The sequence below is a fragment of the Mus musculus genome, chromosome 1, assembly GCF_000001635.26.
Source record: "Mus musculus strain C57BL/6J chromosome 1, GRCm38.p6 C57BL/6J".
NCBI lineage: Eukaryota > Metazoa > Chordata > Mammalia > Rodentia > Muridae > Mus > Mus musculus.
The window spans coordinates 159,963,935-159,985,338 of NC_000067.6; the positions used below are offsets into that span (position 1 = coordinate 159,963,935).

General features: G+C 43.9%; 1 protein-coding gene and 1 pseudogene across 10 annotated transcripts in view; both read right to left on the reverse strand.

The window, feature by feature from the left end:
* Nucleotides 1-12,030: 12,030 nt before the first annotated feature.
* Gm31493 (predicted gene, 31493) overlaps nt 12,031-21,404 on the reverse strand; it is a 49,799-nt gene continuing 40,425 nt past the window's right edge. For 5 of the 10 annotated variants that reach the window (XR_003948742.1, XR_003948743.1, XR_003948747.1 and 2 more), the window contains 3 exons: nt 17,322-17,392; nt 13,885-13,984; nt 12,620-13,335 (listed from right to left, as the gene is read on the reverse strand). Coding sequence is in view for 1 of the 10 variants with exons in the window: in XM_011238891.2 (XP_011237193.1) it covers nt 13,108-13,335 (228 nt within the window). In the remaining 9 variants the exon portion in view is untranslated. The other 5 variants (XR_003948748.1, XR_003948745.1, XM_011238891.2 and 2 more) reach the window with 3 other exon arrangements.
* Nucleotides 19,562-19,671, reverse strand: Gm24719 (annotated as a pseudogene).

Sequence of the window (21,404 nt, forward strand, 5' to 3'; positions counted from 1 at the left end):
CTTATTTTCTTTTATTTGCTTTTATTAAGACAGGGTCTATGAAGCACAGGCTGGGCTCTAATTCATTGTATCGGCTACTATTCTGTTAAAACTGTTTTCTGATAAAACACCATGATCAAGACAACTCGTGGAAGAAAGGGTTTATTTTGGTTTATGGATCCAGAGAGATAAGAGTCCCTCATAATAAGAAGACATACCATTAAGTGGCAGGCATGGTGGCTGGAAGAGGAAACTAGAAGCATGAAGCAGAAACAGTTAACTAGAAGTGGTTTACAGCTTTAGACCCCTGAGGCCCACCTCCAGTGATGGACTTGTAGCAAGGCCACATCTTCTGTTCATTGCTTCTCTACTCACAAGAGCTGGGAAATGGAACCTAAAGGACCCAAATGTCCCTCAGCTGAGGAATGGATACCATAAATGGGCTCTTCATATTGCATAGAATACCATTCAACTCTAAGTAAAATAAAATCATGCCATTTGCAGGCAAGTGGATAAAACTAGAAAATAGATTGAATGAGGTAACACAGGTCCAGAAAGACAAATACTTAATTGTCCTCCTTATTTGTACATCTCACTCAGTTCTGAACCTTTAGGTGTGAATATGTAACCTGGACTAACTGAAGGGATGAGGAACAAAAGAGGAATGAAGTGGGAGTGGGAGAAGCAGCTCAGGACAGGGAAATAGCAGGACACAGGCATTATGAAGAGGGACCCGGAAGAAAGAAAAAAAAAAACCTACATCAGACTTACCTGGGAAAAGTAAAGACAAGAAACAGAAGCCCTGAAAAATGACAATACTATTTGACTGCCAGTGGATGGTGGAAGTTGTGCAAGACTCCACCCCTAGAAGAAGAACTGCAGGCAATAGATGACTGCAGAGGGAGGGGTCAGCCTCCTCCAGGGACAAGGCCCCTGGTAGGTGATCCAATCCCACCTGATCAACTGTAAACATGTGAGCAAAACAAAACGAACCCAACAGGTGCATGCATGAATTGCACATGCATGTGCTTAACAAGAATAATTAAACGCGAAGAGGCCATGAGTTCGAGGAGAGAAGAAGGAGATGGGAGAAGGTGAAGGAGGAGAGGGAAGGGAAAGGGTTTGAATTCAATATCCATATATGAAATTCTTAACAAAAGAAATAAATAAAATGTTTTCTATTTGCAACATTTCAAAGTCCACTTTCTACCTGAAGCTCTTTTTCTCCAGTCTGTCTTGCACCACCACAATAGTAATCGCATGTATGCTATTACTTTTATGATCTCTTCTGTCATCCACATCCTAAAATTTCATTACAGCGTGCCTGGATGTGCACACATTTCTACTTCTTTTTCCAGAGACCGGGAGGAAGTTTGAACCTGCAGATTTTATTCTTCAATAGTTATGCAAAGTTCTCCACTCTTACCTCTTCACACATGTTCTCTGTGTATTCTCACCTGTGCTGATGTCCAGGGAGGTGTGAGTTCTTCCCAGGGTCCCCATGTGTCTCCTGTTTTGTGTCTCTGTGCTGCCCTGCTGATAATCTGCTGGACTTACCTTCCAGGTCCTCATCCTCCTCCTACCTCTCTCTAACTGACATTAAGTCTATTCACACTCCGGGTCTTAATTTTTATTAGAAATTCACTCCTGGAATTTGCATTTGGTTCCTCTTCAAATCTGCTTAGTCCCTCATTATAATTTTATGTTCCCTACAGAAATTTTAAGCTCTTCTTTAAACATGGTAATCATATTTATTTTGGATTACGAACTTGGTCATTATGGTACCTAACGCCTGTGGAAACCTGTTTCTTCTGTCTATAGGTTTAACAATGTGTATTAACTGTTCTTCTTAGAAGAATTCTTCAAGGCCTTCAGTAAACATGAACTTTTTCTCTTCTTTTCTTTCCTTTCCTTCCCTTTTCTTTTCTTTTCTTTTCTTTTCTCTTCTTTTTTTTTTCCTTCCTTTTTGTATGTAAGCTTGTTTTCACCAGATGTTTGAGATAGTGCTACTCTGGGAATACTTTAAAACTAGAAGTATTTTGGACTGCCTAGAGCACATGAATTTGACTTAAATGTCCACACAAAGAGCAAAGTAAGTTTTTAATTATCAAAAGACTTGCTTCTCAGTCTTTAACCCCTGATTTGCTTTGTGCATAAATACATTGCCTCAGAATTTGTGTGTAGAAGGGATAAAATGGAGTGTTAGTTCCAGGGCACATTTACAATTAGAACAGGCATTGGACTCTCTCCCTACCCTGCATGTGTGTTTCTTTTTTCTCTCACACAGAGTTGTTATACTGAAAAAGTGAAAGGAAGAAAGGAAGGGAGGGGAGGAGGAAGGAAGGAAGAGGAGTGGGAAGGAGAGAGGAAGAGAGAGAGAGAGAGAGAGAGAGAGAGAGAGAGAGAGAGAGAGAAGAGAAGAGAAGAGAAGAGAAGAGAAGAGAAGAGAAGAGAAGAGAAGAGAAGAGAAGAGAAGAGAAGAGAAGAGAAGAGAAGAGAAGAGAAGAATCAAAGATCAAGTGTAACTGTGTTGTAACTGTGTTGGCAACCACCCTCAGGGTAAAGAAGTTTCCAGACTTCAGTTTGCTATCCTTGGCTCCCATCCCCTCTTAGATAAGAACCACTAAACATTTGCTAGCTTATTTTACAAAAGCCATCCATGTCTTAAGACTTTTAAAGACTATGCATTTGCTAGCATTTCTGCTGTTTTGTTAGGAAAATTGTTCCAGGTACTTAGCCATCATTGTGCTAGAAACAGAGCCATTCATTTTCTGAATTTGTAAAGGAGTCAGAATGAATTCCTTCTCGATAGAAAAAGGCAGAAATCAGTGCCTGACTTCTCCCAGGAATGTAAGAAAATATGATCGTAATTACCTTTACATGCCTGCACACACAAAAGCAGGCTTCAGGCTGCTGGAGATGAGACGGGCCTCAGCCTCTGTGTGGGGCCCAGCCATGCCAGGTCTTCTCTCCAGACAGATTATAGTAATTCAGCAAACATTTCTAGCACAACTATTGTACCTCCTGCAGATACGGTGGCAAACAAAGGTCCCTGTCCTCACTGAATATGAACATCATAAATTGATAATATAAATGTAAATGTTGTGCACAGATTCCTATCAATACCTTTCAGTACCATGTTCCAACCAGCAGAGAGGTCTGTAGCACAATTGGGACACAGCTATCAGTTAGTGTCATATTTCTCAGTGCCAGCTCAGCAGGTGGGGGAAAAAAAAAGAATGAAAAGGCTTCATTTCTCATTTAACAGCCAGTGGTCCATGGATGATCCATTATTTTTCTTTCCCTTGAGTTAAATTTCTCTAAATCGCTGGCCTTCCACACTGGGCATAATTGGGAGCAAAAAGGCTACTTGGTCTCCATTTGCATGACGAGCCCTGCTGCAGTTGGTCATGTTTTGAGTTTCTTCCTTTGAAGAAAATCGGGTTTTCTTGCTTTCTTTATAGTCTGTGTCAAATCACGCTGAGAGCTTCACCCTTAAGCTACGGGGTGGATAAGAAGTTGAATATAGGTTGTAGTAAGTTGGAAATGTCCGAATAAATTAAGTTCACTTCAGGATTTGGAGGTCTTAACCTTGCTTTAAGCTTTGACAGTCAGCATCTATCAGAATGTACATGAGCAAAGACTAAGTACCCGAGCTGGAGCTGGAGAGATGGCTCAGCCGTTATGAGAACTGACTGCCCTTCCAGAGGTCCTGAGTTTGATTCCCAGCAACCACATGGTGGCTCACAGCCATCTGTAATGGAATCTAATGTCCTCTTCTTTTGTGTCTCAAGACAGTGACCATGTACTAACATAAATAAAAATAAATAAATCTCAAAAAAAAAAAAAGACTAAATACCGAGAAGCAATCTGCTGGCTCAGAGCAGGGACTACTACCTGGCCAGAATAACTCAAGCTAATACATGATGACCCAAGAGAAGATTCTTCAGTGCTAAGCGTATTCAGAGCACATGACTGCATATGCTCTGCGCTTACCATTATGGAGATGCCATGGATAGACAGAGGGAAGAGAAGCACCATTTCTCGGCATCATGCGTGCCTCCAGAGCCCTGGAAGTGCTCCCAGAATGGAGAAAATGCTATTTGTTTATCTCTGTCTTGAAGCTTTTTGAGTGTGTTCACATTCAAAAGATTTTTCAGAAGACGTTATGTAGTCATGCAAGCCACTTTACTTTCACGTTTTTCCCCAGAACATTTTCAAAATTTCCAAAATGGTTTGACACAAACTTTTTTTTTTCTTCTGTCCACTTGACATCTAGAGTTCAATGAAAACGTTCCAGGATTGTGCTGCCAAGGAGACAGGCTTGCTATTTTTTGGTTGTTGTTGAAACGAGAGAATTAGAAATGCCCTTCCTTTCCAAGCATGTTGCATCCCAATTTGTGTATTTGCTTGCTTGCTTGCTTGCTTGCTTGCTTGCTTGCTTGCTTGCTTGCTTGCTTGCTTGCTTTTGCATCTGGGTTCAGAGATGTAATATGAGGGACTGTATTTTAGAGTTGTTCATGGAGTCTCTTAAGGGTCAGAATCCATCTGAAATAGACCTAGCTACCTTTGACCTGTACCTTCTTCAGACAGAGTCTGCATAGCCTTAGCTGGGTCTTACTCCTCTCTTCTAAGTTAAAATCCACTCTGGTGGACTGGATTCAACATGAATCATATGTCTGTGGTCCAAGTGTGACAAAGGTCAGAAAGCTGAGCTTCTAACAGAGAGAAGACTGCTCTGTGCCAAAACAAAAAAAGTCCCAACATCCCAAGCAGGGAGTGGTGTAGAAAGCCAAAATAATACCAATAATACCATATGTCCTCTTCTCCCAATTAGCTTTTCATCTCCCAACTTCCTTATTTCACACCAACTTAGACTTTGTTCCTTCATCCCCAGTAACACACATCTCTGTCTGGTATACATCGTGCAGCAGTATAAGACATGGCAGACATAAAGTCACACGTGGCAGAGGCTCCCCAGCAAGCTGGAGTAAGCATGCCATTTAATAATCCAAGCAATGAAAATCTGTGCTGCCTGCCACTGCCCTGGTGATGGCTCAAGTTGAAAAGTTCTGACACAAACTTCCTATGATTTTTCCCTCTTCTCCATCAGCCTCTACCCCAGGGTGCCCTTGTAGGCCACACTGGACACATTAGCATTCTAAAAGAGAATTATATGGGTTGGAGAGATAGCTCACAAGTTGAGAGGGCTTGTGTCACAAGCATGAAGACCAGGGTTCATATCTTGGTGCCTGGTATAACAAGCTGAATGTCCCTGCAGATAACCTGTAGATACCTCCAGCTCCAAAGAAGAGCACTGGGGCTCGCTAGCTTCTAGCCTAGCCAAGAAAATGCAAGTCCTATATCCTGCCTTGAAGGCACAGAGGAGAGTTACAGACAAGGACATCAACTCTACTCTGGTCTCTGTACACACACAAGCATGAACACCCACACACATGTGCAGGTATATTCACACAAGCACATACACACACAGCCAAGAATAAACAAATCTTTTCTAAAGATCTTTTGGTTCAAATTTTTTTTCATGTAGTATATTTTGATCATATTATTTCCCTTCTCCCAGATCCTCCCAGTCTCCCTACCCACCCAATTTTACTTGTTTTCTCTGTTGTTAAAAACAAACAAACAAAAAAAAACAAAAGCAACTGGAAGTTAAAAAATGAATAAAGAAAACCCAGTAAGAAAAAAAAAACAAATAACAACAACAACAACAAAAAATAACAAACATGCTCTCGCGTGCACACACACACACACACACACACACACACACACACACACACAGTGTGAATGATACACTCAGTGACACTTCATTGGGAAAAATACCTTTCTACTTTCTTGTTATTAGACGCGTTCTCACGACCGGCCAGGAAGAACACCACAGACCAGAATCTTCTGCGGCAAAGCTTTATTGCTTACATCTTCAGGAGCCAGAGTGCAAGAAGCAAGAGAGCAAGAAGCAAGAGAGAGAGAAAACGAAACCCCGTCCCTATTAAAGAGAATTCTCCTTCGCCTAGGACGTGTCACTCCCTGATTGGCTGCAGCCCATCGGCCGAGTTGACGTCACGGGGAAGGCAGAGCACATGGAGTGAAGAACCACCCTCGGCACATGCGCAGATTATTTGTTTACCACTTAGAACACAGCTGTCAGCGCCATCTTGTAACTGCGAATGTGGGCGCGGCTCCCAACATCTCCCCCTTTCCTTTTAATAAGAGCAAATAGGCCACCCATATTAATGAGAGTGGAGATAGAGGTCAAATCCCCAGTGTGTAGGTAAAGGAGCCATGTACAGGATTAGCTCTTAGGCTCACAGGCTTTTACCCAGAGCAACCCTGACCTGCTCCCGTGTCGTTTTGCCTGGGGGAAGGGAACTAGGACACTGAACCTTCATGAAAGATGACATGTCTCCCTAGAATAGGCTCATATATGCCGCAGAGCCTTTCCATTGCAGTGCTTAGCCGTGCAACTCTCTCGGGCTGCTGAAGCACACTCACTCCATCCCGTGCAATGAGACTAGCCTCATGGGATATAAGAGCTGAGTGGCCAGCGACCTATTGCCTAAGCATAGATATATCAGGGGAAGCTCCATGTTCTAGTCCTGCAAGCGCCTGGGCAATAACCACCTTGTCTCTCCTAGTTTGGGCCTTAAGCTTACAGACCAATCAAAGAAGCAACACTAATCCACAGCAAAGTGTATCTCCAAATAATATTAATCCCACCCATTTTTTAAAGAAGGAAAATGCTGAGGAGATCCAATTGGGTAATCCTTTGGTCAGGGACAGGTCCAAGCGCGTGGAGTTGACCTGAAGTCTCAATTCCCGAAGGATCTGTTCAAATTCAGCCATCCAATTCTGTAACATATACTGAAAAAGACTTTTTGACAAATTAGCTGTCCTAGTAAATTTCACATACTGAATGGAAGTAACACACAATCCCGGAAAACTTTTGTTTACATCCCAGCTGAGTTATTTGTCATAATACATCTAGTTGTATCTGGACAAGATCTATGAGTTGATTAACCAGCATGAGACCTCTCTGTATCTTGACATTAGCTGAGGCCTGTTCATCTATGACTGTAGTCACTGAGGCTGACAAAGTGTTAATGGTGTCAGTCGTCTGGACCTGTCCAGACAGAGCCAAGGCTGTCTGAATCAAGGCCAAACCCAGTTCCTAGTTAGTGGTAAAAAAGCAAGAGAATACTTGAGCATTATACATCACCGTCATTGGGAGTGGAAATGTCGACATTATCCCCCAACGCTGCTCTCTTTTTATTATTGACGCCCTGGACATCACCAAGACGAGGGACATTAGTATTCCCTTGGTCAGTCTGGATTTTTCGGGTGAGTCTTTCTGGTAACCAAAATGGGTTGTCTTCATTCTGTGGGAAAACACAGATAGCTCCCCTGGATCTTATCAAAATAGGATCCGGGCCATACCATTTATTATCAAGGACATTTTTCCATTTAACCATCTCATTGGGCCTATCTGGCTCTGTACAATGACGTTCAGCCGCAGTATGGCCATGAACATCAATATTTAAAAAATTGAGTGTAAAGAGTGCCATAGACACCGACACTCTTGGTGCTCGGGGTACAGTCTCCTCAAAAGTTCCCCTCTTCTGTTTTATAAGATAGGCTTTGAGGGTGCGATGCGCACGCTCAACAATACCCTGTCCTTGAGGGTTGTATGGAAGTCCAGTCAGGTGGGTCACGTCCATCTGACGGCAGAACTGTTGGAATTTTTGAGACGTATAAGCTGGTCCATTATCAGTCTTAAGGAGTCTGGGTTTCCCCCAAGCACTCCATGCCTCAAGGCAATGTTGAATCACATGTGAGGCTTTTTCTCCGGTTAACGGAGAAGCAAACATGATGCCAGAACATGTGTCAATGGACACATGGAGATATTGAAGTTTTCCAAAGGAAGAAACATGTGTAACATCCATTTGTCAGACCTGTAGAGGTCGAATACCGCGTGGGTTAATTCCCACATGAGGAACTGGCAAGAACTCACAGCAGCTTTGACATTGAGTAACAATGTCACGGGCTTCTTTTCTTGTCAAGGAGAAACGACTGCGTAATGTTTCAGCCGTCACATGAAAATTGTTATGAAAATTTCTTGCAGCCTCTACCGGGGATGATAGGGCAGCAGCCATCACTTTAGTGGCCTTATCTGCCAAATCATTTTCCAGAGCCATGGGGCCAGGTAGGCCTGAATGGGCTCTAACATGAGTAATATAAACAGGAAACCTTCTAGATAACAAAACTAATTGTATCTGCTGAAAAATATTGGCAACTCTACTGGAAGGCTTAATCACTCCAGCCACTTCTAAAAGATTTACTGCATTAACCACATAACAGGAATCTGACACAATATTAAGGGGTTCTAAAAAGGTTTTTAAAACTTCTAAAACCACTAAACATTCTACCACTTGAGGTGAATTTTCATTATATTGTTTGGATACCACTTTACCATTAGCCACATAGGCACCTATGCCAGTTTTTGATCCATCAGTATATACCACAATCCCATTTTTAAGTGGGTTTCTTACTGTTATTTGTGGAAACACAACAGATTGATTTTGGGCAAACTGTAAGATTGGATGTTTTGGATAATGGTTATCTATTTTTCCTGAAAAGGAGGTAACTAAAACTGCCCAATCATTAGATGTGGCTGCCAAGGTTTGAACCTGTGCAGCGGTATAAGGTACAATTAAAAGATATGGACTTTGCCCAAAGTGGGTGATTGCTGCTTTTAGACCTTTAAGGGCAAGCTGTGCAATTGCATCAGGATACCAATCTATTATTTTAGCTGGGGATACGTTTGGATGGATCCACAACAATGGCCCATTCTGCCACAAAACTGCAGTTGGCAATTGTGCTGTCTTAAAGACACACAAACTGAAAGGCTGCGAATCCTCAATACGTTGTAATTGTGTATTCTGTAAGGCTTTTTCCACCTTTTGTAAGGCCTGGTTAGCAGCTAGAGTAAGAGTCCTAGGGGAGGAGATATGAGGATCTCCTTCTAAAATACTAAACAAAGGCCTTAACTCAGCGGAAGGAATCTTTAAAAAAGGTCTAAGCCAATTAATATCTCCCAACAGCTTTTGAAAATCATTTAAGGTATGGAGGTGATCTCTTCTTATCTCTACCTTTTGGGGCACAATCTTATCTGGGGACACCACAGAGCCCAAGAATTGTCCTGTATCAGAAATTTGGACCTTTTCTGTGGCTATCTGTAAACCCCACTGACTTAAAGTTTTAAGTAGAAGAGGATATGCCTTTTGTAGCATGGTAAGGTCTTTATGGCACAGGAGGATGTCATCCATGTAAAGGAGCAAAATTAAAGAGGGGAATTGTTCCCTCACTGGCAAAAGAGCTTCTTGCACATAAAGTTGACACATAGTAGGACTATTGGACATTCCCTGTGGTAAGACCTTCCATTGATACCTCTTATCAGGTTCCATGTGATTAATAGAGGGGATGGTAAAGGCAAATCTGGGCCTATCTCTTGGACACAAAGGTATAGAAAAGAAACAATCTTTAATATCTATAATAATTAAATTCCAGCCACGTGGTAAGGCGGAAAGTACAGGGAGACCCCTCTGTACTGGGCCAAATAAGTTCATTTGCTCATTAATGGCTCTGAGGTCATGGAGCAGTCTCCACTTTCCTGACTTTTTCTTAATTACAAAAATTGGAGTATTCCAAGGTGAGGTAGAGGGTTCAATATGGCCTAATTTTAATTGTTCCTCTACCAGTTGAATCACAGCTTCTAGTTTTTCAGAGGATAGGTGCCATTGAGGAACCCACACTGGGTCCCCTGTTTTCCATGGTATGGGTCGTGCTGCCCCAATGGCCGCTAAGGAAAACCCAGACCCTGTCTGTCTTGGTTTCCATTAGGTGAGATGGGCTCTATCCTTCCCTGTTCTTGATGTCCTAACCCTTTTCCTTCTTTATAACCCATCTTTGCCATGATATTTTTTGCTTTAGCTGAATACCCTCCCGATGGGGCGTTTTCATTGGACAAAATAAGGCCCAAATGCTGCATAATATCCCTTCCCTAGAGGTTAACCGGGAGTGGGAGCACATAAGGTATGAATTTCCCTTGCTGTCCTTCAGAGGATTCCCACGTCAAGGCAATGGAGCTTATAGTGGGACATGATTGATATCCTAGGCCCTGTAATGAATGAGATGACTCTGTGGTGGGCCATGCTTTGGGCCACCAATGTGTAGAAATTATACTTTTATCTGCTCCGGTATCAAGGATGCCTTCAAACTCTTTTCCGTTGATCTTAAGGCAGAGCTTAGGTCTATTATTCAAAGATACAACCAAATAGGCAGAATCATTTCCTGAGGAGCCCATTTTCTTTATCTCAGGTCCTGCAGATTTCTCCCTGGTATTATCAGGGAGGAGCAGCAGCTGAGCTATCCTATCTCCTTTACTAATAGAAAAAACGCCTTTAGGGCTTGAGCACAGGACCTGTATTTCAGGGGAATGTTGACAATCCATAACTCCAGGGTGGACTACTAAGCCCTGTAAGGTGAGTGAACCCCGGCCGAGAATAAGGCCCATGGTTCCCGGGGGCAAGGATGGTATAGGCTCCACCGGCACCGGCTGAATACTCATTTGAGGCATTAGTAGGAAGTCGGAGGCGGCACGCAGGTCCACCCTTGTGGGTCTTCCTGGGTCGCCTCTCTGACTGCTTCCTGGGTCCTGACAAACCGGTTCCCATATCTTTGAGGGCCCTGGGACCGAGGGCCCGATGACCCGTTTTTTGGCACATAAGTTGATTGACTATCAGGTGGGGGAAGGACTCTGCCCTTTATATCCCTCACAGAGCGACACTGGTCAGCTCTATGATAACCCTTGCCACACTTAGAGCAAAGAGTGAGAGTCCCTCCCTGTTTATCTGGAGCTCTGCAATCTTTCTTAAAATGCCCAGGCTTTCCGCAGTTAAAACATGTCCTCTGATTATTTCTGCCCATGGAGCGGTTTTGGGATTGAAGGATGGCAGCCGCTAAACCTGCATTGCTGAGAGGTCCCCCAAGCTCTCGACAGACCCTGAGCCAGTCTTGTAAGCCTTTGTTCTTTCTTGGGGCTATGGCCGCTCGGCACTCCTTTGTGGCTTGCTCATAGATTAGCTGTTCTATCAGAGGCGCAGCTTGCTCTGACTCTCCAAAAATACGCTCTGCTGCCTCTGTCATTCTGGCCACAAAATCTGAGAAGGATTCCTGAGGTCCCTGGATTATCTTTGTTAACTGACCAGTGGTTTCACCTGCTCGAGAGAGCGCCTTCCAGGCCCTAATAGCCGTGGAAGAAATCTGGGCATAAGCTCCCCAATGGTAGTTTGTCTGATCAGCAGAATAAGCTCCCTGACCCGTTAACAAGTCAAAAGTCCAATCTCTCTGCTCTGGAGTCAAAGCAGCTGCGTTTGCTCGGGCCTGCGCTTGTGCAGCTTCGTGCCAAAGCGCTCTCCATTCCATATATTTGCCCATACTAGGGAGAGCGGCTTTTACAACCGTTTGCCAGTCAGCAGGAGTTAGTGCCATGCCGGCGAGCCTGTCTAACTGCACCAAGGTAAAATTAGCATTGGTTCCATATTTACGGACCGACTCGGCAATTTCTTTAATTTGTAAGTATTCTACCGGAGCGTGGACACGCCCACCCTCGGCTCCTTCAAAGACCGGAAATGCCTGTTGTATTTTCCTTTGTTCTTCTCTGGGAATGAATGAGTCTGCGCACTGCCTCTCTGCGCACTGCCTCTCTGCGCATTGCTGACGCACTACGCAGGGCGGGGGCTCCGCATAGGGCGGACCTTGAAACCGACTGCCGGGAGGTTGAACAGTACGCTGGCTTTCGCCAGCCGCTTTTGGCTTTTTTCTTGACCAATTAGCTGGCTGGTAATGGGCTGCTTCTTCCTCCCAGTCTGTTTCCTCAGAGGAGAATTCTTCATCTGCTTCAGAACTACTAAGAGCTGGCTTCCTGAGCTCATCTAGTGACGAGTATCTCCTAGAGACCTCCGCTAATCGATCTTTTTTCTTTTCTTTTTTCTTTTCCTTCCTTCTAATCTCTCCCCAGGTATTCTTACCTGACCTAAACTTTTCCTCAGGTTCAAGACCCTTGGAAAGGCCTGTATACTTATTTTGTGTACCATATTTTCTCTTTGCTCCTACTCTCTCTCCCCGCTTTACTTCTGATAGCTTGTCCTGAATTTCATCTAGAATCCTCCCTATCTTAACCACTTGATAACATGTGAAAAGGAACAAAAGGGCTCCTAACACCAGAAAAAATTCAAGGCCAAACATATTCCACTTTACTTCTGATAGACTGTCTTGAATTTCCTTAGAAAGTTCAAGATCAGACTTACCTCGTAAAGCTGTACTCACTGGTACTCTCGTTCCCCAGCTGAAAAGTTCTGAATTCATACAGTTGAATCCTTCTTAACAGTCTGCTTTACGGGAACCTTTATTACCGCGACCCGCAGTTCTGGTTCTGGAATGAGGGATCTTCCTTGCGCCAGTCCCGAGTTTTTTTTTTTTTTTTCTCGTCCCGGAATTCGGCACCAATTGTTATTAGACGCGTTCTCACGACCGGCCAGGAAGAACACCACAGACCAGAATCTTCTGCGGCAAAGCTTTATTGCTTACATCTTCAGGAGCCAGAGTGCAAGAAGCAAGAGAGCAAGAAGCAAGAGAGAGAGAAAACGAAACCCCGTCCCTATTAAAGAGAATTCTCCTTCGCCTAGGACGTGTCACTCCCTGATTGGCTGCAGCCCATCGGCCGAGTTGACGTCACGGGGAAGGCAGAGCACATGGAGTGAAGAACCACCCTCGGCACATGCGCAGATTATTTGTTTACCACTTAGAACACAGCTGTCAGCGCCATCTTGTAACGGCGAATGTGGGCGCGGCTCCCAACACTTTCTAGCAGGCATTGACTGCAAATAGCCTCTTGGTTAGCTGTGGGGCTTTGTGTCCACCTCTTCTCAGTGCTGGAACTTTGTGTGGTATGGACCCATGCAGGTCTTATGCAGGCTGCCACCATCTCCATGAGTTTTTATGGGCATCAGTCCTATCGTAGCTGGAAGACAGTTTCCTTGGAATCATCCATCACATCCGGCTCCTTGTGACCATTCTGCCTCCTCTTCCACATAGATCCCTGAGCCTTGAAGGGAAAGGTTTGGTGAAGACATCCCATGTAGGAATGACTGTTCCAAAGTCTCTCACAATGTCCAGGGTCTCTAATGTCCATTGTCTCATAATATTGTGGGTCTCTGTGTTATTTAGCATCCATTGAAAAAAGACCATTTTCTGATGAAGGCTGAATATGACATTGATCTATAGGCATAGAAATATGTTGTTAGGAGTGACATTCTATGGCTATGTTTCTTTAGCAGAGTAATAGCAGTATGTTTTCCCATAGGGTCCATAATTTCTCTAGTCTCAAGTTCTTGGACAGTTTAACCATATCAGGTATAGATTCTATTTCATCTCATGGAGTAGGTTAGGATAAAAAACCTTCTAAACAATTTTCTATTTATATCAGTCAATAACAAGTAAACGTACCCTCCTCTCCTAACCTCTAACCAACATGAGCACACCACAGCCTACCCTGTTTCATCTAAAAGTTCTTGGTATTCTCTGAGTTAGCTCTGGAAACTTATGATATAATTAAAGGGTTAGTGAGCAGGTGGATGATCTCCCACCCAAATCATGAGAGGATTTGGGTGATAGGAATTCTCCTCAGAAGAGCTCATATAATTGTCTAGTGAAGTACTGTCATGTTTAGAATCATCAACAGAGCTAAGCTGATCTTGGTGCTGGCAAAAGCCTAGGATTCAGAGAATCAAAGGTCTCAGAGGAGCAGAGTGTAGTTTGTGACAATACCCAGAACCCATCCTAGATCTGATAATCACTCTGGAAGGCGTGGGGAACAGGACAAAGGAGAGGCTCAGCAGCTCAGTCAGGTAGAGAAGTTCCAACAGATCTGTGGGAAGAGGGAAGAGAAAGGCGTTCTCAGGGAGCAGCCTGCCAGAGGCCACAGGCAGCTGAAGGAATGCACTGCATTCCACATTGGCTAATGACCTTGCCTGTCAGAACTGTTGGCAGAGGCCCTGATTACAACTGTGAGAGACTGCTGCCTCCCTAGGGTGATCCCCCAAAACCAAGGGAAACATTTGAGATGTACTAATAAAAGCTGTGAGAGAAGGCCTAGAAATATCTGTGAAGAGAAACTCCTAGAAGCAAGGGGCCTCTTGCCTGTCAAAGATGGAGTTCTAAGCCTTGGTGTCTGGAATATGGCTGTAAATCCAATTCATTTTAATGTGTACAGATGAGTGAATACAGAGCTTTAAGTCACAAAAGTTGAAACGTCTTAGATTTGATGCACTATTGGAGTATCCAGCAAAGAAACATATCACTTTGCCCATGTACCCTGATTCTTACAAGTGGGATATTATAAAATATACATTCGATCTTTGGACATAAGAATACCTAAACCTTGCAACCTCTATGGTGATAAACATATCTTTAATGAGATCACTTGTGGTTGAGAGCTATGAATCCTTTAAACTGTAAGACTAGGCTGTCAGGAAAGGAGTGCCCACTTGTGCAGTGGTGGCTTTATTGTTATGATGGAGGTAGCAGCCAAGTGCTCTATGACTGGAGTTGATGCCCACACTCCACAAAAAGGACTCTATCCCTGGTACTATCAACATGGCCAAAAACCCACTCTGAAGGAAATAATAAGTCTGGGGGAGGGACAAATACTCTTCTTTAACTAAGATGACACAATATTAAGTTGCCTTCTAGTAGTTTTCATTTATGTCCAGATCCATCCCCCTCAGCCTCTCCCCACCACATCCCCCATCTTCCTAGATAGCCATAAATGCTTGTTTATTTTCCTGTCTTACTTTCTGGACTATAAAGACATGCTTACAGATTTCTCACCGGACTTCTTCCTCCAGGGATGCCTCTGGCAAAAGGAGAAGACTTCTCACTAAGTAGGAATCTAGAGACTGTAGGAGATGCTCCCCCACGGCAATGTTCCTGGCCAATAAAAGACCTCAATTCAAGCCATTAAAAAACGTATTATTGCCACTACTATAAAAATCTTTTCCTAGATTAGTCTTTAAAGTTAGATCAGACATTAACTACCCTAGAAATTATGCATAGTGTTTTTTGTATAGTCAAAGCACTTCCGCATCCATCAATTAATTTTGATAATTTACCATCATTAGCTAGCTAATTAAATTTGAAAATGAACCTCTAGAGGAGAAAGACCAATTTGAAAATATTACTTCAGGCAGATGTCCATGGGCTCAGCTCCTCCTTTCTTGACCTTCCATAAAATTAGTGAGCTCTGGGATGGAACGGGGCCAAGCAAGAGTCCCCTGGGTTTTTCCTCCTCCTAATGTAGGCTAAGCCCAATACTGGCCTCTCCAGAGCTTCCACAACAAACAGGCAGGAGAGACTCCTAAAGTGTCATCTTCATCAGGATCACAACATCTTTATATTCAGCATCTCTACTACAAATGCATACAAAATATAGAACTTCTGGCCCTTGCTCTTGCAACAAAATTGGGAACAGGGAGGTAAAATGGCAGTGATTGGACACCAAGCCTCACAGGGTTTAGAGGAGACTTATGAAGGGGCTGCACAGCACTAAGCATTTGTGTGTCTCCATACACTGAAACTCTAACCCCGATGTGATGAATCATTAACTGTATCCTCTGGGAGGAAGATAGCTGTATCCCTAATAAATGGATGAAGCATCTCTATGCAGAAGCCCCACGGTTAAAAAACATAAAAAGTAAATGTCTGATATATCTAACACCTGCCTGGTGCTAAGGCTGACACTATAGGTGTGTCAAGGAATGAGAGGAAGTGTCTTAATGATTTCTCTGATGGTGGCTGCCAAGATTGAATAGAAAAGCACAGGGAAGATGAAGAGAGAATTACTGCCTGTGTTATTATTCCAAAGAACTTAAATTTGGGTTTGCATGAGGAATGATGAAGAAAAGAAACAATCTCTCAGCCACTCTCCCCCTCATTGATTATACCTTGCGAAGGTTAAAGGTAATTATTAAGAAGCAAATGAAAATTCCTATTGTGTAGATGTCACCCAGTTCACAACACTTCTCATTGCAACTCAAAGATAGTTGCCTGTACAAGGCACCAAGGAGGATAAACGCTGTGGAAGAGATAAAGGTACCTTACAAAGCTCTGCTTGGGGAACTAAAGCTGCATATTACAAGACAAGTCTACTTCTTAAATTTATTTCTCTGTCATACATCGAAGCCAGGACCTCTCACCTGAAATCTGTGGTGTCCCACTGCTCAATACAAAGGAGAGTGGGAATTGCCTGGTGCGCGCACGCACACACACACACACACACACACACACACACACACACACACATTGCAGTCACATAAGCACTGGGATGCTAGAAACATTTTTGTGGAATGTTAGCCCCAGAAGTAACTTGATAAATCCCCATTTGCTTACCAAAGATGTTACTTCTGCAATCCATTAAAGAACTCTGCAACCCAAGTATATAAACAAGTCTTACACCCACAGTAACCATCAACACTCCTGGAAGCAGGCCTACACCCTGCTGGCTCTGTTCCAGGGGCAGGAAACCATGTCATACTGTCCCTTTCATGATCAAGCTGGACTCTGCACTTTTCCATGTGCTCTAAGAAAAAAATAAAGGGGGGGGGGGGAGACAAAGTCTCTGCATGCAGTGATTTTCCTGGAAGTGCCAGGAGGTTTCACAGTATGCTTGGTGCCTATGGAACCTGACGGTGGCACTGCTACTTGCATATCACATACTACTAACAAATTCAACAGGATCGATAGCAGTTTCAGGAGCATCATGATTCGCAGTAGAACTTCACCTTGTGAAATGGATAGCTTATTATCTCCATTTACAGGGCTGGCTGGTCCTACAGCTGAGACTGACTCCAACTCAGGCTATTTGCTGGTGGTGTGATAGAATGAATCCCCGTGGCTCTGCATTACTGAAGTGTTTCTAAATGAAAGCCTAGGTAAAGGTTCAGAGGAAGAGCTTGATTGATCCTCAGTGACATCGGCAAGTGTTATGATTTGTCTCCTTCCCCCAGACAACTCGCATTGAGTCCAATATCATCTGTTCTTAATTACAAGATGTTACTACTGTTTCCAGCCTCAGTTCTCCTGTACTTCACAAGGTTTAGTGGGAGAAATGCTGTTATCTGCGTAATGTATGTGCTGTACAAGTAAAAGCAACACCTCCTCCTGCCCTGTGAGACCCAGTTAAACACATCCTCGCAGCAACTACTCACGGGTCGTGATTTGTTCATTCCAATCAAGATTTAGTGTCCAAGATAAAGTCTGAAAAAGGGCCACCCAGCCCCTGCAAACAAAAACAAAGACAAAACATGGATTCCAAGAAGGAAACCAAAATCCACCACAAAAGAAGAAAGGATAAATATGAAAGACGCAATGGCTGTCGCTACAGCCAATTCAGCAGGTCATTTATTTTCTAAGCATCTTAGTATGAAATAATGAAGCACAGTATCTAATAATTGTGTGGCGAGATATGAAAAGTGGTGGTGGGGGGGGCAAAGGTCATGGTTCAATATGATTAAATGTATATAGTGCTATAAGGTGAAATTATAAGCATAAAGAGAACTGAGTTCTTACCTCATCTCTAACACTAACTCACCAGGTGATCTCAGCCTGCTTGGCTGTGATCTTCCTTGTCACACTGGATAGTGATGCTTGTCACAGTTTTTCTTTTCTTTTCTTTTCTTTTTTTTTAAATTTTTTATTGGTTCTTTGTGAATTTTACATATGCACCCTAATCCCATTTATCTCCCCTCTCCTCATATTTGCTCTCCACCCTTACAACCTCCCTGTCAATAGAGAAAAGAATCTTGTGGAAGCTTTAGTCTGTCACAATATGTCCCACAAGTATACCTTTTCCCCACACTTCTGTGCTTGCAAATGTTCACTGCAATGACTCATTGGTCTAGTAGGAGGCCTCTGGCTTCTGCTACTCTATCAATACTGGAACCTCACTGGGACTCCTTTCAGATATTCTGTTGTTACCCTGTGTTATGGGGATCCTGTAGTTTTGGATCTGTAGGACCAGTCCCTTGATGTACTCTAGCAGTTCATCTATAGGGTAGATGTTGGGCTGGGCCAACCCAGAGCCCTGGATCTGGATCTAAGAGGGATCTGAGCTTGTCAGACCATCAGCTCTCCTATCCTCAGGGTCAGCTTCCCAGCAAATACCCTGCTGTCTAGGCAAGGTACGGGACTCACTTTCCCAAGCATTGCAACTGGTGAGGGACATGACCAATTTTCCTGCTCTTGTGATCCCGGGGCCAGCTCTTCTGCCTGCATGTTGAGGGGAGAGAAGGAGAGGGATTCCAAGAAGGAAAATCCACAACAAAAGAAGAAAGGATAAATGTTCAAGAAGTAGTGACAGCCATCGGTACAGTCAATTCAGCAGGCCATTTATTTTCCCTCATCTGTGCCACTGAGAAGTCAGGGCTAGCTTCTCCTACATTCATCACCTAACACCAGCTAACCCATGCCCCACCACCACCACCAGGCTTGGTTCTACTGTGCTACTCAGGCACGTTGCGGGGCCAGGTTTCCTGCTTGTCCCAAGTATCAAGGAAGTAGGTATCTCTTCCTTGTCCACAATACCCACTCTAGAAAGGAATGGTAGAGTGAGTTATTCCATGCTCATAGGTAGGGCCAGTAGGCTGAATCACCAGCAAGTACTGCAGCTGGCTAGGGGCAGAGTCAGCTCTGCTATTCTCATGCCTCCAGGGCCAGCTCTCCCATGAAGCCCAGGTGAGGAGTGGGCCCAGTTCTGTACAGCCCTCAGATCTCAACAAATCCCCACGTAGCAGCTCAGACCAGGGATATCCACCTGGCCTTTAGTGGTAACAGACCCCTACTGCAGGAGGGCCATGGACCCAGATACCGCCCCAGGTGGCATCACTGGCTACTCACATCAGGCTGTTCCTCACTACCCTCGACTCTCCAGTTCTGCCTCTCTTCATTGTGCCCACATCCTTCTGTTTCACTTTCTCTTCCACCTCTCCACCACTTATTGGTGCCTCTTAGTGGTACCCGGGGTCTCACTGTCTGAGGTTGTCTCAGGAGTGGTCCCGGAAGTGCAGCGCCATGGCATCGGGCACGGGTCATCTTGGGTATGCTCTTTCTGTTTTCTGGGCCTGTACAGCACCGGACTAATGGTCATCTCAGGCTACTCAGGCTAGCTCCCTGTCTGGACCCCATGGTGCTGGCCAAGTGGTTGTCTTAGGCTTGTTCCTCACCTGGTCACATGAGTGACCTTTTTACAAGGGTCGTCTGTCTCCAGCTCACTCCCAGGAGGGGCTCATATTCCCAGGTGAGGTTCTTCTCATCTCTGGCTTGCTCCCCATCCTGGAAAGCTATCTGGGCCCGCCTGGTACTCAACTGGTGATCATCTCAGGCTAGTCCCCTGTCCAGGCCCCCTAGTGACTGAAGGGTGGTTGTCTCAGGCTTGCTTTTTTTCCGCCAGAGTGTTAGACTACTAATCATGATCAGAGCACTGAGCATAGGCATAGCCTCTGTCACCTACTGACACACAAGTGACACAGCAGCCATACCTACAATGCCTCTAAGGGCATTCAGTGTTTTCTTACTATCAAATGACTTACTGAACAGTTATTGACATGAAACTGAAATCACTATTCCATTGAATACATTGAATACCTTTGGTTTTGAAGGTCATCTGGGTGCTCATCTTGCTGCCCCCCATCTTTTCCTTCCTCCCCCCAGTCTTTATATACACCTGCCACTGTGCTATACACCTTCTACTCTCTATGCCTAATCTAAAGTCAGCACTCGGGTGTCTATCAGTCAATCTCCAAGTGGCTCTTCAGATGGAACTGTAATTGATCTACCTGAACCTTATCTTTCAAATGCAAACATCGAAGGAAGTGATACAGAATACAGTGACAGCCTGTTCTCAAAATAGTCAGGGATAGCTAAGGAAACAAAGAGGGCTAAGAGGGCACTAGCTCCTTTTGTTCCTTTGTAGTATAAGGGATGCTTCATTAAGTGCTGCTATTCTCACGGGGTCCCTGGTCATCTTCCTCTCACCCCTGAGCCTCCTTCTCCCTGGACACATCGTTTTGATTAACATTTGCTCCCCGATTTCAACTTGGCTATAGGTCTCTTACTCAGTGTGTACAGCTAGGTTTGTTTTATGGACTGCCCCAATGTCTGTTAATTTTTTTTTGTAATCACTACAAAGCTCTTGTAATTGCTTCACCTTCATTCTTCTAGGACAATGTTTTAACTGCTTGTCTGTGAAACCAGATATAATTGAATTGGAAGAGACAGGGAAATCATCTAGACCAGTGTGGTTCTCGACCTTCCTAATGCTACACCCTATAATACATTGTGGTGACCCCCCAACCATAAAATTAATTTTATTGCTACTTCACAACTATAATTTTACAGCTGTTATGAGTCACAATATAAATATTTGTGTTTTCTGATGGTCTTAAGTGAGCCCTGTGAAAATGTGATTTGATCAAACACAGACACACACACACAGAGAGAGAGAGAGAGAGAGAGAGAGAGCGAGGATGTGACCCTCGGGTTGAGAACCAATGACCTAGATCCTTACCACTCAAGTGTGCAGTATGTTTTCGATATGAAGTGTCCTTGGGAAATGTTCATGTGTTGAAGGCTTTGTCCCCAGATGGTGGGTGCTATTGAAAGGTGATTGGGACATGCAGATGCTGACTTCAGTGAGTTAACACACTGATGAGTTCAAACCCTGAGGAGCCATTAGGAAGTGGTACCTAGATGAAGGAGATCGCTGAGGCCATGCCCTAGAAGGATTTATCTTGTCTCTCGGCTTTCTCTGCTTCCTGTCTACTGTGAGCTGAGCTGTCCTCCCACTGTGATGTTCGGCCTTCCCGGACATCTCAGAAGCAATGTAGCCACATAAGCATGACCTAATCCCTCTGAAATGACAAGCCAAAATAAATCTCTCCTCCTTCTAAGTTGTCATTCTTGGGTATTCGATCACAGTGACATAAAGTAACCAACACAATCTAATAGGTAGATTAGTAACACTGGAATAGCCTTACCGGCCTATTAGAAATCCCAACCCACATGAAGATCCTCATTTCAACAAAATTCTGGAGTGACCAACATCCATTTGATTTTGAAAGTAAATGTTGTAGAAATACCACCTCATTTCACAGAGAAGTAGTATATCTAAAGTGAGTGGTTGAGACGTACTAGACCCCACCCAGGTTTCTTGGGTTAACTATGTACTACTTTAACTCTTAAATACTCTTGATCCATTTTTTATGCTTAACTAGTTTGTCAAGAGTTTACTTCCA